General features: G+C 36.1%; 1 protein-coding gene across 2 annotated transcripts in view; it reads right to left on the reverse strand.

Moving 5' to 3' along the window:
• Positions 1–854: 854 nt before the first annotated feature.
• The window catches only part of LOC143025464 (methylmalonyl-CoA mutase, mitochondrial-like), a 266,536-nt gene continuing 247,840 nt past the window's right edge, over positions 855–19,550 (reverse strand). The window contains exon 16 of one of the 2 annotated variants that reach the window (XM_076185158.1): positions 855–2,072. In XM_076185158.1, coding sequence (XP_076041273.1) covers positions 1,996–2,072 — 77 coding nt within the window. In that variant the 3' untranslated portion in view covers positions 855–1,995. The remainder of the gene's footprint in view (positions 2,073–19,550) is intronic. The other variant, XM_076185159.1, reaches the window with a different exon arrangement.

A 19,550-nucleotide genomic window follows, 5' to 3' on the forward strand; every position in this document is an offset into this window, starting at 1 on the left:
TGTATTACCAATCCAAAATGTAACAGGTACAGAGTAAAAGAATAAGAATATGAGAATGAATCTAATGTATTTACACCACCGTAATTGTCTTTCCACTCTTTGTCTTTGTGAGGGGTTGCATTCAAAAGTGCAGGGAAGTGATGACAAACATTACTCGGCTTTATAGCACTGTAATTTCCATTTTGCCTTTGAAAAATTACCTCAACAAAGGACATCTGTCTTCTGTGATGAAATTTTTTATTTCAAAAGTAGCTTCTTGTTACACAAATTTATGCAAAAAAGGTTTGAAGGGATCATCAATTGAATGGAGAGTGATGAAAAAACCTAACTTAAGTGAGTTTGATGAAATTCTTTATAAGTGGTTTGTGGAACAGCAGTCAGAAGGGAAACCTGTGTCATGTCCATTGATAATAGAGATGGCAAAGATGTATTATAAGGCAATGCAAATTACTAAACCATGTGCTCAGGAATTTTAAACAGTGGCATGGGATCAAGCAGCTGGATATTAGTGGCAAAAGCCAGTCTGCTGATGCTGCAAATGTCTGCATCAATCAGTGGATCCTTGCACTCAACAGTAGTCAAACTGAACTACAGTCTGGACTTAGTTCATTATTCCATTAGACTTATATTGTTTCCTAGGAATATGCCTTTAAATGTTTGTAATTTCAATATAAACATGTCTTGAAGAGGTTACTTTGTGTTTTCTGCGAATAAATATATAAACAGTAGCCTATGTTCTCATTTATTCATTAATATAGCTGATGAAATTCACATCTGATCTTTCAGCATATTTTATGTTTTGACACAAGTTTAGTCCTGCAAATACCAAAAGACAGGACTTTAACAAGGGAGATAGCCAAAGTCAGAGACATAAATCCATTCCCACCCACTTCATCCCCACATACTCCACTCCCATTCACTATCCCTCCCTCCCTCTTTTCTTGGCCTCTGGAGGATGGGTCAAACCCGCATCTCACCCACTACCTTGGGTCAGAAGCAATGCAGCAAGACACTGTACATTCACAGCAAAGCAACTTCATTTAATTGGTGATCCCTCCTTTCCATCCCCTCATGCAGAAAAAGAAAAGATGGGGAGAAATCTCTTCAAGCTGTGTCAAAATATCATTCATATATACTCCCTCACCCCCACCACTCCCTTCCATGCATCACAGTATTACCCATACACAACCATTCTCTACTCACCCCTATCTTCTGTTTTCTCCCGTCCTTCCTCAACAGACATTCCCCTCTTTCCCAATGCCCCTTTTACCCCAGCCATCCATCTCATCCTTGGTTGCCCCCACATGTTCACTCCTTCCACCTCCACCTTCCACACCTACTTTCTTTACTCATTCTTTCCATATGTCCAGACCATCCTAATATTCTTTCCTTTAGCCTACCCATTTAATAAAAAGGTGGGGATTAAAAAATTATACTAGTACATATTTATTTACATAAAAGGGTATCTAAAAAAAAAAAAAAAAAAAAAATCAGTTTACAATCAATCACTCCATTACCCAAGAAGACCTACACCTATCACTTCACAAATAATACAAATATTCTTAGTTTATACAATGGAAACATTTTAATATTCTGCTTTCATACAAATGATTGTTCAATCAATCAATTTTCCTATACATAAATTATATGGGTATTTCACTATATATACACAAACATTACATATACATATAATGCAGCTATGACAGCTGTATTCATCTTGACAATATCTCCAAAATATTTTCCTTTATCATAAAATCCTCTAAAAGTTTATGTTAAACACAAAGGCAATGAACATAATTTTCACACACATCATGATCAAATAGTGTACAAAATGCTACACTAATATTTCTGGTCAAAGGTCTACCAAGATATGAACAAGTCACAAAAAGATAATACATTTTAACTACACAGCAAAGGATGTTAAATAAGCCGTGTTTTTCAGTGTGGAGAACAAACTTTCTTCCCGTAATGAATTAAAAATGCTGCTTCTCACATTTAAAGAGCAGCCCGCTTCTTAAGAGAATGAGTGATGAGGTCCAGTACATCTAAGGCAGCTGCAGGGATTCGAGTTCCTGTTGGGAAAAGGAAATTTCAGTGTATAACCATAAAGTTATTCGTTGATAATATAAGCAATTTCTATACAAAAATCCAATTTCTTTGATCGTGTATATTCAAAATAGCAATTAATCATTGCTTTAAACCTCATGTTATATCTTAGTTTTTATCATTCATGTCAATCAATTTCATTATATAGATATCCTTAAATTAGTAAGGACAAACCAAATGCATGCTTGCTACATCACTCTATATTACACTATGTGTAAACATAGCGTTTGAAGACATCAACAAAACAAGAGTAAAAGGCACATATTGCCATGAACCTAAACATTGTTTTAATCTGAATACACTACAAATTCCTCCCCTCTTATTTTTGGGTTTACACAAAACATAAAAACATTACATTGATTCAATTAATCTCTCAAGATGTTTCACTAACCTATTTGACCTTCTCAATACTGCTTGGTAGGAACATAAGGTTCATTAATAGGTTTATCAATATTATTATTAGGAAGCACCAGTGGCAACTGCAGGTTGTGAAATGGTATACTAGTAACACAGTCATTTACAGTTTCACAGTTTCCAACATTAATGTTAGTATTTGAAAATCCATGTGAACAAGTTGTATAGACACGGTAAAGGAAACATGGACTGGAGGTGAAGCTTTATTCCTGACGTTTCGTCTAACGACTTTCTCAAAGTCGTTAGACGAAACGTCAGGAATAAAGCTTCACCTCCAGTCCATGTTTCCTTTACCGTGTCTATACAAGTTAGTATTTGGTTTAACAAGTGAATAAATGTGACAATTAAACAGAGATGAAGAAACAGGTGATTTTGCATTTTCAATAATATTATACCTAGCTTTAAAGTGATCAGAATGTCTATGCCAAATTAAATTTCCACTTTCAGTGAACACTTTTACAACATAATTCCTGGCACCTGTAAGCTCAATAATAATGCCTGGTAACCAAGTTTCACCTCCAGAATAGTTTTTTGCAAAAACTGCTTGTCCAACTTTAAATCTGCTTTCTACACAATCAAGAGTATTTTGTTTATTAACTAACATGTTCTCTTCCTCCTTTGTTTTAGTTGTTTTACATATGGCAAGAGGAGATTTAAATTTTCTGTGAAACATCATTTCAGCAGGGCTTTCTTTTGTACCTGAATGAATGGTTATCCTGCTGTTTTACTGAAACCTACTAACTCATGTTAATTGATCCACTTTGATATTTTAGCAGTCCCTGTTTAAAACTTTTAACATATCTCTCAGCTAATCCATTGGATGCAGGATGAAAGGGAGCTGGATCGATCAGTTTTATTCCATTCTATTCATATAACTCTTTGATATCAGCAGAAACAAAATAAGCAGCATTATCAGAAACAATGACATCTGGAATACCAAAATTAGCAAAGCTTTTCCTTAACAATTCCATAGTATTACCACTAGTCATGCTTGAACTATATTGAACATCAATATCAAGATAAAAAAAACACCTATTCTCTATGGGTTCACAATAATTAATGTGAATCCTACTCCAAGGCTTACTAGCAAAATTCCTCATTAATTTACTTGAAGAAGCTTGATTATTTCTAACAAAACATTCCAACTTTTTGTAAGCTCTTCAATATCATCAGAAAGCCTGGGTCACCAAATGTTTTCTCTAGCTTCAGCTTTCATTGCCACAATTCCATTATGGCTGGAATGCAGTAGCTTCAACACTTCAGCTCTTAAGGCAGATGGAACAATAACTATTTTTAAACAGAGCAACACCATTATGAATGGATAAATAATTTTTAACAAGAGAATATTCTCTACAAACATCTGAATTGTTATTCCACCAAAATTTTACAAGAGAAATTAATTTACTCAGTACAGAATCTTCTTTTGTCATTTTATGCAGTTTCAAAAGAAAAGTTAAAAGCATTGAAAATTTCTATAAGTTTCGCATATTCACCTGGTGTACCTGAATTAATACAATCATCAATAGGTAATCTACTCAAAGCATCAGCAACTACATTGGTTTGACCACTTTTATGAACAAGATGTTTATGGCAACAAAACAGACCACTTGAATATTCTTGCATTTGAATTTATTGGAACTGCTTTATTTTTTCCAAACAATCCAAGAAGTGGTTTATGATCAGTTCTCAACTCAAAATCCTACCTAATAGATAGTATTTAAACTTGGTGACACCAAACACTAGTGCTAGCCCTTCATGGTCAGTCTGTGAGTAATTTTTCTCTGCAGAAGTAAGCTTTTTACTAGCAAATGTAATGGGTTTTTCAACATCATTTTCAACCTGTATCAATACACAGCCTACACCTGCATTCTAGAATAAATTTTGACTTTCTAGTAAAGCATGATTAAACATCAGATTTACATAAAGCTTCTTTAATGACATTACAAGCTACTTGGCACCATTTTGACCACCATTTTGTGCAGGACGGGTAGGCTATGTTTCTCATGTGACCGATAAAGTATAATCCAGTTCTTGAAAAAAGTATAGTTTGGAAAAATGGAGAAAGAAAAAGAAGAAAGAATAATAAATGAACCAACGAAGAGAGGACTGGATATAAGCAAAGTGGAAAGTCAAAGAGGTGTCATCCCCATAAGAACATGTTTGATAGATACTCCAAGGATAAACCAAAGGTGGGAGAACAACAGTTTTTTAGGGTTTCAAAGAAATCCAGGAGAAATAGGTAAAAGCTTAGATATAGATAGAGAAACTAGATATAGTAATGCATTAAGAAATCGCGAAGTACCGGTAAACGACTTAATGGAAGAAATCATATATTTAAAATTGGACTACCATGCTGTACTTAGGAAACTCATTACTTTGCACAAGAGTAATGAGCAAACGATTAAAGAATTAAGTGACCTAAGGAGCGAAATTGATATCCTCAAAAGAGAAAATGAAAAATGAGGACAAAAATAAAAATGAAGAACTGAAAAAGGTCAAAGAGCAATTACAAGTAGTGACCAGAAAGGTGGAAGAGTCAATTAAAGAAATAGACTTCATTGAAATAAAGAATCAATGGAAACAAGAACAGGAAAATAAAAAAATATCATTTAGAGAAATAGTACAAAACCAGGTGGAGGAAAATACAAAAGAAACTGTTATGAAAGTAATTTAAGAAAAGGAAAATTGGGTGAGAGATACAGTTGACAAAGGTAAGTGCATTGTGGTCCATAGTATCCAGGAAAAACATATGTAAAAATACCAGAGAGAAAAGGAGAAGGAAATAGCTAAAGAAATTTTGAAAGAAATACAGGATGAAGGGCAAATTTTTGATAAGGAAATTGACGAGATCCAAAGGATAGGCAAATATTCTAAAGAAAAACTAAGAACTCAAATGATAGCCAAGAAGGTATTATTGAAAGTGGTTAAATCGGCAAACAGCAAGAAATTCTAACATATATGGATAAAAGAGGAAATGAGTGATGAGGAAAAAAAGAGAGACAAAGCTCTCAGAATTGAAGCCAATGATAGAAATGAGAAAAGAACAGAGACAGAAAAAAAAAAGTTTTTTTGGAGAGTACTGGAATTGAGACTGAAAAAATGGTACATCAAAAAAATGGAAACTTAAACCAAAAAAGAGAAGAAAATACATACATACATATACCAAGGCTTTTTCACCCTTACATGGGAGGTAGCCAAAAAGAAAAAGGCATAAAATCATTCCCACCCATTCCATCCCTGAATACACTCCACACCCCTCCACCCTCCTTCTTTTCTTAGCACCTCCTGGATGACGGATCATCCCTGCATGTTGTCCACTGCCCTGGGTCAGAAGCAGTGTCGCAAGACACAGCACATCCACAGCAAGGCCGCTTCATTAAATCGGCGACCCCCCCCCCTCTCCATCCCCCCATTGCATAAAAGGAGAAGACGGGGAGAAATCCCTTTGGGCTGCGTCAAATTTTGCTCACACATACTACCTTACCCCCCATCCCCCCGCCCATTCCACCTCATGCATCACAACATCATCCATATACAATCATTCTCCATTCACCCCTGTCTTCTGTCCTCTCCTGTCCTTCCTCAACAGACATTCTCCTCTTCCCCAAAGCCCCCTTCACCCCATCCATCCACCTCATCCTAGGACGTCCCCTAATGTTCACTCCCTCCACATCTGCCTTCCATACCTCTTTTACTAGTCTTTCTTCACTCATTCTTTCCATGTGTCCAAACCATCCTAATACTCTTTCATCAACCCTATCTCCCAACTCCCTTTTCACCCCTGTTCTCCTCCTCACCTCCTCATTTCTCACTCTATCTAGCCTAGTAACCCCCATCATACTTCTCAGACACCTCATCTCAAAGAAAATATGAAACTAAAAGTGGCATACACATATATCGATGGCATGATCTCTGGAGTTGATTAACTAAATGACTATCTAGAAAGAGAGAAACCTGACATTATGGGAACTGTGCAGACAAAACTGAAAGGACCTCTAACAACAAGTATAGTGGGACAAGATCTATACAACCACTGGGCGAAAAATAGAACAGACAAGCAGAGAGGAGGTGTCATGATATTGACCAAAAGGGTCTAAATGTGACAAAGATTAATGGAGGCAAAGGCAATGTACAATAAATTATGAGAAAAATTGTAAACAAAGAGATGAAAAGCAGAAAATTTGTAGCAGTGTATGTACCACCAAAAATACAGGCTTGGTCTGATAGTGATCATTCTAAATTACTGGAAGACAATGAATGTGCTAAACGAGTTACTCAAAGAGGGTGGTAGCATAGTAATCATGGTTGATTTTAATGCAAAGGATATAATCAGTGAAGAAATGATAGTAAAAGGGGGAGAAGAACTTTGGAGCAACATTCTACTGGATATGACCATCGAATACACCCTAACACAATGGGTTAAGGAAAATACTAGATATAGAAACAATGAGGAATCATAGAAACTAGACTTAATATTAACTTCTGAACCCGATATTGTGAATAAAATGGAGTATAAAACACCAACTGGAGTGACCATATACTAATACAGTTTGAATTAAAAGAACAAAACAATGTAGGTAGGAATGATAAACATAGGGAAGGAAGATTAATGTATAACAGAATGGATTTTGCAAAACTAAGAAAAAAATTCCAAAACACAAAACTGGGATAAATTCTCCATAGAGGAAACAAATATGGAAGACAAATGGAACATATTCAAAGAAAAATACAAGAAAGGAAGTGATAAGTATGAAGCAAAGAAGAAACAAAAAGTGATTTATATAAAGTGTTGGTATAACAAAAGGTGCAGTGAGGCTAAAGACAGAAGAGACAAAGCCTGGAAAAAAAAATGGAAAAAGACAAAAAAACATCCAAATAGCAAACATATATAAAACTTAGGAATGAATATGTGAATATATGCAGGAAAGAAAAAAGAAATTATGAAAAAGATATTATAGACAAATGCAAGGATCAACCTAAACTCTTTTACAGGTATATAAATAACAAACTAAAGGATAAACCTGAAATAGTAAAACTGTGTGAAGGAGATAAAGAATATATAGATGACACAGAAATGGCAGAAGTTATGATCAGACATTTCAGGTCTGTTTTTACAAATGAGAGCTCACAAATTTGGGAAGATGGACAACAAGAAGGATCACCTAAAATGAAAGAAATAAAGGTAACACAGAAAAAAATAAAAAAATAAGAGACCAAATAAAAAACCTAGATGTTAGGAAATCGCATGGACCGGATGGAATTGCAAATTGGATACTGAAAGAGTGTATAGACAAACTGACAGACAAATTTTACAAGATAATAGACTTTTCACTCAAAGAAGGAAAGGTACTGCAAGATTGGAAAGATACAAACATAATACCAATATATAAAGGAGGAAACAAAGAAGATCCTACAAACTTCAGATCTCTATCCCTTATAAGCACAGTAGCAAAAATATGCGAAAAAGTCATCAGAAACAAATGGACCAAACACTTGGAAGAAAATAAGATAGTAAATCCTAAACAATTTGGCTTTAGAAGTGGAAGATCATGTACCACAAACTTAATACAGTAAACTTCCACTTATCCAAACTCCAAGGGGGATTAGAAATGTCCGGTTAACCGAAATGTTCGGTTAATCCGACTTTTTCATTCCCGTAGAGTTTTATGCGGTAATGTCAGCTGCAATATTCGTACATGTAAACTTTACATATGGAAATGCTTATAATAGTTCATAAACATATTCTACAGAGTATAAAGGAAATAAATCATACAACCAATAAGAAATGTTAATAATGCAACCAATATTGAAATGTATTTGTAATAGTTTTCATTTATCTTAGCACTTAATCTAAATTTCACTCTGTATCACTTGTCATTACTCAACATCCATGTCCGAGTGGACATCAGAAGCAACCAATATTGAAATGTATTTGTAATAGTTTTCATTTATCTTAGCACTTAACCTAAATTTCACTTTGTATCACTTGTCATTACTCAACATCCATGTCCGAGTGGACATCAGAAGCAACTAATATTGAAATGTATTTGTAATAGTTTTCATTTATCTTAGCACTTAACCTAAATTTCACTTTGTATCACTTGTCATTACTCAACATCCATGTCCGAGTGGACATCAGAAGCAACATCAACGGGTGGAGGTGAATCTGGGTCAGGTGTGGCAGATGATGTCGAGTGAGGTGGGGAGGGGGGTGGCAGGTCAGGACGAGTAGAAGGACCTGGTTTAGGGTCATCAATGATGTCGACATTCACATTTCTCCTTTCGTCTTCCACTCTGGCAGCATTTGCAGCTTTCTTTACTTAAGCCAGCTTATCCCTAAACATATCTCGGATGTCTGCCTGTTTGATGTTCTCCTTGCGACGTGTCTCAAACTGCGCGTATTGGGACCTTAACTTGAACAAATCTTGGGCTGAAAAGCATGAGTGTTGTTCATAGAATGTGATGATATCTTGGAACTTGGTGTCTATCTAGTGCCACGATTGTTTCTCAGCCTGCTCCGACTCCTCTTCATCATCATCTTTCTTTGCCTTTGGATTCATTACAAAATCAATTAGCTCCCTGTCGGTGTAGACTTTTGTTACTGGCAGTAATTCATCAGTGGTAGCCCATTTCTCTAGATCTTCGTCTGACAGTTTGCACAGTGGGTGATTTGAAGGTGCATCTGCCAACACTTCTCTGATGGCCTGGAGATTAGACTGCTCCTCTGTTGCATCGTTGAATCCCTCAAAATCGTAGGCATGAGCGAGTGTTTCTACTTCAGGCCACATCTTTCTCCAGGATCTGATCAAAGTGATAGGCTTAACCAAATCCCAGGAATGGGCAATTGCTTTGAGAGCCTCGTAGATATTGAAGCTTTTCTGGAAGTCTGTTATGGGCCCATCATATCTCACACACCGCCTACTGAAAGCAGTCTTGTAGTTTTTCTTCAGAGCTTGCAACACACCCTGGTCCATAGGCTGGATAAGAGATGTGACATTGGGAGGGAGGTAGACTACAAAAATGTTTCCATTCCTCAGTTCATCTTCATGGGGGTGAGCACGACAGTTGTCCAGTAATAAAACCACTTTTGTATCTTCTGGGGCACCAATAGATTTTAGATGCTCTTTAACAGCTGGAACAAAATGGTGATGAAACCAGTTATGCAAAATTATTTTATCCATCCATGCACTGCCCTGAGAGTCGTAGATAACTGGTAAATGTACAACATTCTTAAAACACCTAGGCCTCCGGTACTTACCCACACAAAGCAACTTGAGTTTATGGGTACCAGCTGCATTCCCACAGGCCAAGATAGTTATGCGTTCCTTATTTTTTTTTAAGCCAATTGCCACTTTCTCAGTAGGACCAGCTAGGGTAGAGTCAGGCATCATGCGGAAGTACAGGCCACTTTCGTCAGCATTATAAACAAACTCGGGAGTGAGATTGTGTTCACGGCATAGTTCTTTAAAAATGGCGCCAAATTCCTCTGATGCAGCTGCATTAGCTGACCGCCTCTCACCACACACATCAAGCCTCCTGATACCGTAACGTTTCTTAAATCTGCTCACCCACCCTTCACTGAAAGTACACTGTGTTTCTATATTCATCTCCTCTTTAAATTTTTTGGCGTGCTCAATAAGAAGTTGACCAGTAACAGGACAACCTTCACTTCGCTGGTTAACAAACCACTCATATAACACTTTGTCTATATCTGGGACTAATGATGCCTTTAGAGTCTTACGTTTTTCTGAAACTTTAGCGAGATCACAGTTTAATACAGTATCCATCAGTTTCTTTTTTTGCTTTGATATATCATAAAGAGTTGTATGGCCAATATTATACTGCTCCTGGAGGGCGGCCCTGCTGACACCATCTTGCATTTTTTTTGGCAGATTTCTAGTTTCTGTTTCAAAGAAAGTACCACTCATTTCCTCTTCATCACCTTGGATAACGTAGGTTTCGGTGGAGCCATGATTGTAGCCTGTTGAATCACTGTTGTACGAGGAAAATAATGATTTAAGGAGAGCTTGTGATACTGTATCGTCACCGAGAGGACTCACGAATGTATGTACTGTACCGCCAAACAGCCGATCAGGTGTAAACATGGAGTGTGCTGCCACCGTGTGAGCACTTGGTGTTTGAATGTTCGGTTGAGATCCAAATATGTTCGGTTAAAGCGATGGCTACCGTATTGAGAAAATGTTCGGTTAATGCGATTATTCGGTTAAAATGCGTTCGGATAAGCGCGAGTTTACTGTATGCTTTTACTCGAGATTATACATACATAGTGGGACATGGTCTATACAACCACTGGGTGAAAAATAGAACACACAAGGAGGTGTCATGATATTGACCAAAAAAGGGTCTAAATGTGACAAGATTATTAAAGGCCAAGGCAATGTAGAACTAATTATGATTAAAATTGCAAACAAAAGGATGAAAAGCAGAAAATTTGTAGCAGTGTATGTACCACCAAAAACCCATGCATGGTCGGACAGCAAACATTCTAAATTACTGGAAGTAACCATGGGTGATTTCAATGCAAAAGACATCATTTGGGAAGAAATGATAGTTAAAGGGGGAGATGAACTTTGGAGCAACATTCTATTGGATATGACCATCGAATACACCCTAACACAATGGGTTAAGGAAAATACTAGATATAGAAACAATGAGGAATCATAGAAACTAGACTTAATATTAACTTCTGAACCAGATATTGTGAACAAAATGGTGTAGTTTTAACCAATTGGATAGAGTGACCATATACTAATAGTTTGAATTAAAAGAACAGAGCAATGTAGACAGGAATGATAAACACAAGAGAAGGAAGATTTATGTACAACAAAATGGATTTTGTAAAACTAAGAAAAAAATTCCAAAACACAAATTGGGATAAATTCTCTAAAGAGGAAACAAAGATGGAAGACAAATGGAACATATTCAAAGAAAAGTACAAAGAGGGAATTAATATGTAACAAAAAAGAAACAAAAAGAGATTTATATAAAATGTTGGTTCAACAAAAGGTGTAGCGAGGCTAGAGCCAGGAGAGACAAAGCCTGGAAAAGATGGAAAAAAGATAGAAAAACTTCTAAATGGCAAACATACTGTATATACTCGTCTATAGTTCAAAATCTTAAGGAATTTTTTTTAGGCCAAAACCTAGGGGTTGACCTATACCCAAGTAATAATCTTGTTAGGTTGAAATCCAGACATGACAAGAAAGGCTAGGAAGAACTCTTACCTTTTCTTTAGGTTCAGAAATCAAAATATTTACCTACTAGTTACTACCAGTAAACAATGGGGACATAAAATACACAGTACGTAGGAAAACATGTGAAATTCCTTCTAGATACGGTAACCCCATACTGTGGTTTTACCTGTTTGTTAAAATTCTTGGCACAGGCGAGCTTATTGTATCATGTATACTATTATAGTACCCATAGTTGTTTAAAAAATAATAAAATGCTGTGATATTCTCAAATTTAGGTATTTTTTTAGTTTTGACCATGGGCGTAATATTGCAATAGAAAATTAATTATTAATTTTGTAAATTAAAATGTATCAAGGTAATATGCAATTTTGTGGGCGGAAGTGAAAATAAAAAATACCTTGCTACAAGCAAATATGCTAATGAACGAAGTCAGTAGCATAGGATCGGGACGCCATCTTGTCGTCTGTCAATTGATGGCCTCAGTACTTCCGACAGTACCTCGCCAAGAATGTTATGGAGCGGAGATACATGCATTCCTTCAAGCTGCAAGAACTTTGTATACCCTCCAAGCTGAGAGAGTGGTTGAAAAGCCCGCCAACGTCTCTCACGACGACGACAACGAGGATGAGCCGGATGACATTTAATTTGCAGGTAATGGTTTATTAAACACAGGTTAGGTTAGTTTAGGTTAGACGAATTTATCATCCTTTCATTTCTTCAACGTCGGCATCTATTATAACAAACATAGCATACCATTCGTCCGACACGACTTCGTTACTTACAAAATCTGTTTTAGCACCTTTTTTGTTTTTTATCTCCGCTCACAAAATTGCATATTACGTTGATACATTATAATTTACAAAATTAATGATTAATTTTTTATTGCTATACAGGTAGTCGTCGACTTACGACCTATGCTACTTACCTCTGATCGACTTTACGACCACGAGATAGTGCAATAATATTTAACATTTAATACAGTAATAGAATTGCAATGTTATGCCTGGCAGTGCAGTACAATTACTTTGCACGCCGCGAGACGCGAGTACGATAGTTTTGGCAGGTTACCGGCAGCGTAAGCTTCCCTCTCATTCAGGAGCATGTGGTATTTCTGACTTCATTTATGACAAGGATTATATCTTTAAAATGTTTGTGGTTCAAACCCCCATGAAGATGTCTGAAAGAAAAATATCTTTCGATATTTCCAAGCCTGCCAAGAAACAAAGAAAGGTTATTGATCTTGACACGAAAATGAAAGTGATAAAACATTATGAAGGAGGGAAGAAAGTTAATGTGATAGCACGTGAACTTCAGTTATCACATTCTAATGTCGATAATTAAGACAAAGAGAAGATCTTAATTTTGCCTTGGATTTTATATTTTAATATGTTTTGCAATTAATAAAATGTAACATTAAATTTTTTTATGCCTAGTCTGTTGTTGATAACAATATATTCGGTACAGCATTTTGTATTTTTATGTTTTGCAATATTTTCGGTACAGTACATAAACGAAAAGAATGTTTTGAAATGTTTTTTTCCTAATTTTGCCTTGCATTATGTATTTTTATGTTTTGCAATCAATAAAATGTAACAGTAAACTTTGTTAGCCTAGTCTGTTGTCGATAACAATATTTCCGGTACAGTACGTAAACGAAAAGAATGCGTTTTGAAATAAAAAATTTCCTACTTTTGCCTTGCATTTAGTATTTTCAATGTTTTGCAATTAATAAGATGTAAACTATACGGTACAATGATTTTAATTTAACCAACAAAAAAGTATTTGTAGGTCAAAGATGACAGGACTTTATTCAGTATGCGAAGGCCTAGGCTACGTTTCCTAACGACAATTATTAAAAGAATAATGAATATTAAACAACGTAGCTCAAAGATGATAAGATTTTATTCAGTATGCATACGTTTCCTAAAGAAAATCTGATGATAGAATAATAAAAATGTTAAAAAATACAGTATTAAATATTATAGGTCAAAGATGATAGGATTTTATTCAGTATGCTTAGGCCTAGGCTACGTTTCCCAAAGAAAATCAGATAAAATTATAAAAAAGGTTTAAAAAATACTATACAACATAGTTCAAAGATGCTAAGATTATTTCAGTATGCTAAATATAGAGTATACATGTATACAGTAACAAAAATAATATCTAAAGGGTAATATATACTGTATCTATATAAAGTCCGACTTGCGTCCAGATCGACTTACGACCTGTCTGTCGGAACCAAAATTGGTCGTAAGTCGACGACTACCTGTATTGCGCCCATGGTCGAAACTAGAAATTTAACCAAACTTAGCTTTCTATATGGTATATATTATTGTTACCATTACCAAAACAATGCATGGATCTCACTATCATGAAAACAAACTGTTCAGTATTGCCAACTTGTTACTGTTACAGTGACACATGGTATAATCCTAAATATTTTAACTAAAATCCACCAAAATCGTTTTCCTTGCTGTCATCATCTTCACCACCAAACAGCTCCTCCCACTCACTTCTGTGTAGAGTATCGTCATATGGATCAACTTCATCAGCCATAGGAACATCAACATTATCTTCCTCCTCCACATTATCATTAGCCTGATCATCCGCACAGTTGAGATTACAAGACTACAGACACTCCTCTACTTATGTTCATTCGTTTTACGTTTTTTCGATTTTACGTTTGAACTGACTGTAAAAAAAAATTGTAAAAAAAATTTTTTTGAGTGAATTTTTTAGTTTAGCACGCTCTCCGTAGTTCAAACGATACTTACGCATGACGCTGCATCCATTGTTTACATTGCACAAATGACAGACTGAAAGTGCCTTGCCTCATCCTCCTCCTCCCCTCATCCTCCACCATCTCAATTTATGTTGCTTGAATTTATTTGAAATTAATTTTATTATTTTACAATGTTGTGTGTATAATTAATGATTTAGGGGTGTTTTGTAAGATACGGTAATAGAATATACGGATGTATGGTACAGTAACAACTTACGTTCTTTTTCAACTTATGTTCGGCCGTTCGGAACGTAACTAAAACGTAAGTTGAGGAGCGTCTGTACTCTGAGACACTGTTGGCTAAAATTGTTTCTAACGAAACACGCCTAGCCAGTTTATTCCGCATACCGTACATCACTTGGTAATCTATTCAAGTTTTTCACTCTGCTGAAATAGCAACTTCAGTGAAACTTGTTAAATATTAAAATCAGTGAACTTAAAAAAAACATAAACCAAAATACATCAGAATTAATGAAGTGAAAAAAACCATAATAATCAATTGCTATACCAGGCAAGCCATGCCACTTCAAAGCATTAAGACAGTGGAATGCTCACAGCACCAAAACAAAAACAAGCCACGCGACCTGTACATGAGGTATTTGGAAAATTCCAGATTTTTTGGCCAAAAATGGGGGGTCGACCTTTACGCGAGATTGACCTATAGACGAGTATATAAGGTATATAACACTTAGGAATGAATATGTGAATATATGCTGGAAAGAAAAAAGATAATATGAAAGGGATAACATAGACAAATGTAAGGATCAATCTAAACTCTTTTACAGATATATAAATGACAAACTAAAGGATAAGCATGGATTTAGAAGTGGAAGATCATGCACCACAAACCTAATCTCCTTTTACTCAAGATTAATTGAGATAATACAAGAAAGGGATGGATGGGCATATTGTGCCTTCTTGGATTTGCAGAAAGCATATGACAAAGTACCACACAAAAAATTAATAAGTAAAATTGAAAAAAATAGGAGGAATTCAAGGCAAACTGTTGGAATGGGTGAAGGATTTCTTAACTGGGAGAAAAATGAGAGTGGTACAAGTACTTAGAGACAAAAATTCGAAATGGGAAGATGTGAAAAACGGCATCCCACAAGGCTGTTTTGGCTCCTTTAATGAAGGAGTAAATTGTTACATGAACTTTTTTGCTGACGATGCTAAATTACTCAAGAGAGTAAGAACAGAAGAAGATTGCAGATCGCTGCAAGATGACCTGGATAAAATATGGAAATGGAATTGGAGATATGAAATGAGCTTCAACATAAATAAATGTAGCATAATGGAATTTCGAAAAAGTAAAAATAGAGTTTCGGGACAATATAAAATTGGAAACAAAGAAGTCAAAAAAGTAAACTCAGAAAGGGACCTAGGAGTAATCATCTCAAGTGACTTGATACCTGACAAACATGTAAATAAATTATTTGGAGAGTGTAAGAGGCCGGTAGATTGAGGTAGACATTTAATTAGATAGAGGGGTAGGTGAAAAGATATGCAAAATTTATGACTTGGATGTTTTGAAACAATGGCCGATAAGAATTGCAGAGTTGCATATTCTCGCTTGCTGTCTGGTGTTTTGTAAACATAGGTTAGGCTAGTGATAGAGTGCTGATGTGATGAAATGTAAACATATAACCCATGTTCCGCTTGCGACAGATTGCTTGTATAAACAGTATTGCTTGAGACAGTATAACAGTCTTTCTGATTGGAGAAAAGGGTACAGGAGGAGAGAAACTATTGGTGTATGGAGGTAAAGTCACACCCTTAAAGGGTGGCACTTATTTGTGACATTCAAAGTTATTGGATGAATTAAATTGTGACGTCGGAGCAGACTTGGCTTGGTGGAATGAACAAGGATCCCAAGCGGGAGTCCCTTGGTGTAGATTGAACAACCAAGTGTAATTACTCAGAAGAAAGAAGATAAGAAAACGATATCTCCGTTTAATTCACCCCATCAAGAAACTTTAATAACTTGTGACCGAAGCTTTGATAGAAACATACTTAACCACTTCCATACAGTGACGCCTACGTAGGCATCATGAGGAGCAAGTGGGTACGCGATGATGCCGACGTCGGCGTCTTGATTATATTTATTGTAGTCGTACCTACGTAACCTCCATTCTCTCTAAACTGGCTTCATCATATTTTCTATGGTTATCAAAATTCACAGGTGAAAGAGAATGAACAATTGAGCACTGACTTTATTTTTTATAATGCGATTATTATGACGCAACATCGGACGTCGGGCAGCTAATGCTGCCAGACGTGCGATGTGCCCCGGAGTGAAGTGGTTAAGAGAAGGAAGAGGCATGGGGCCTACAGATGAATGACATGAGTGATATGGTGTTGTAGCAAGCATGTGTTTGGTTTATCCTCCTTATTTTAAGGATATTAATAATGAAACTGAATAACATGCACAGATAAACTAAGATATAACATGGTGATGAGTCACACAAACTATTTTTGAATGTTTTTCTGGTAGTTTAGACCAGAAAAAAATGGTAAATGTACCTAGTGTGGGTACCACTGCCACCTTCAATTGTGTGTGTCATAACACCTGGCGGTTTAGACTAGGTAAGGGTGACCACACCTAGTGTGGGTGCCTGTACTTATATTGCTTGCTGTTACACAACAACAGAAATCACTTGTTTGTTTTTCTCCTATTAGAGAGGAGAACGTTTTAAGATTACCTAAATTTGTTTGAGAGTTTTTTGATAGCCATGAAGCTAGCCCAGATTTTAAAAGATGGAGTCTTCCACAAAGATTGAACTGTTTAACCCTGAAGAACTGCAATTTGATGTTTATTTGGCTTTGTTTCATGCACATTTAGTTTTACAGGAAATAACTGATGATGACAAGAGGAAAAATCAACTGTTTGTTTGCATAGGCACTAAAATGTTTGGAATTTTAGCAAATTTGACTGCTCCAGACATGCCAACTACGAAGACATATGATGAGTATTGAATTACTCAAGAAACATTTTATCACTAAGCCATCATATCACTGGAGCTTGTGTTCTTTTCAACATCGGCATAAAATTGAAAAAGAAACTGTGAAAGAGCTATATGCAGACTTGAAGAGACTGGCGAAGGATTGCAAATTTGGTGCAACATTTGATGCCAGGCTGCGAGACCAACTGTTTATGGCAATTGATAAAATACCATACTTCAAATATGTACTTGCCAAAGACCTGAAACTATAGGAATTGATGTATTCAACATTCCTAGACCACATTCTATTGCTTGAGAAAGCTCACATTGGGGAAGGAGAGATGTGAGCTCTAGTTCATCAGGTACACCTGTGCATAAAGTGCATAGCAAGGATACGTCAAAGTGTAAGTATTGTGGTTTCCTGCATCCAAGTTCTGCTAGTAGGTTTAACCCCTTCCATACGGTGCCGCACACGTAGGCGGCATGAGGAGCAAGTGGATACGCGAGGCTGCCATATCGGCGTCTTGATTATACTTATTGTAGTTGCCCCTGCGTAATGACATACTCTCTAAACTGTCTTCATCACATTTTCTATGGTTATCAAAATTCATGGGTAAAAGAGAGAACGATCGATATAAGCGGTGACTATATTTTATGATGCGAGTATTATTACGACACATCGTACGTCTGACAGCTAATGCTGCCCGCGAGATTTTGAACCGTACTGAAGAGGTTAAAAACTTGGAATGTCACTTTTGTGGTCACAAGGCTCATTTAGAAAAAAAATTGTAGATTTAAGCAAAATGATTCAAATAAACCAAATAATAGTTTGAAGCAAAATAGCTCCAAGAGTTTTAAGGACAAAATGTAAAATCAGTTTCTGAAACTGAACCAGAGCATGAAGGTGAGTTAAAACATCAGTGTGGTGCTTATTTTGATTATTGTGGACCAATAGAAATTAGGTATTATTTTATCTTAGTAGATTCTTAATCTAAGTTTATTGATGTTCAATATAGTCCAAGCATGACTAGTGCTAATACTATGGAACTGTTAAGGAAAGACTTTGTTAATTTTGATATTCCTGATGTCACTGTTTCTGATAATGCTGCTTATTTTGTTTCTGCTAATATCAAAGAGTTATATGAATGGAATGGAATAAAACTGATCAATCCAGCTCCCTTTCATCCTGCATCCAATGAATTAGCTGAGAGACATGTTAAAAGTTTTAAACAGGGACTGCTAAAATATCAAAGTGGATCAATTAACACGAGTTAATAGGTTTCTGTAAAACAGCAGGAGAACCATTCAGGTACAAAAGGAAGCCCTGCTGAAGTGATGTTTCACAGAAAATTTAAATCTCAATCCATATGTAAACCAACTAAAACAGAGGAGGAAGAGAACATGTTAGTTAATAAACAAAATACTCATGATTGTGTAGAAAGCAGATCTGAAGTTGGACGAGCAGTTTTAGCAAAAAACTATTCTGGAGGTGAAACTTGGTTACCAGGCATTATCACTGAGCTTACAGGTGCCAGGAATTATGTTGTAAAAGTGTTCACTGAAAGTGGAAATTTAATTTGGCATAGAAATTCTGATCAATTGAAAGCTAGGTATAATACTATTGAAAATGCAAAATCACCTGTTTCTTCATCTTCTCTTTTTGACTGCCAAATTGAAAATTCATTTGGTAATACCAAATACTAACATTAATGTTGGAAATGGTGAAACTGTAAATGACTGTGTTACTAGTGATACTATTTCACAACCTGCAGTTACCTGCTTCCTAATACTAACTTTGACAAACCTATTAACCCCTTCCATACGGTGCCGCACACGTAGGCGTCATGGGGAGCGAGTGTATTCGCGAGGCTGCCATATCGGCGTCTTGATTATATTTATTGTAGTCGCCCCTCCATAATGACATTCTTTCTCATTCTTTTGTAATCGCATTTTCTATGGTTATCAAAATTCACGGGTGAAGAGAGAACGATCGATATAAGCGGTGACTATATTTTATGATGCGAGTATTATTACGACACGTCGTACAGCTGGCATTGGCTGCTGCCACCGAGATCTTAGTCCATGACGCCT

This window comes from Oratosquilla oratoria, chromosome 5, assembly GCF_046742065.1.
Source record: "Oratosquilla oratoria isolate Oo_2021 chromosome 5, ASM4674206v1, whole genome shotgun sequence".
NCBI lineage: Eukaryota > Metazoa > Arthropoda > Malacostraca > Stomatopoda > Squillidae > Oratosquilla > Oratosquilla oratoria.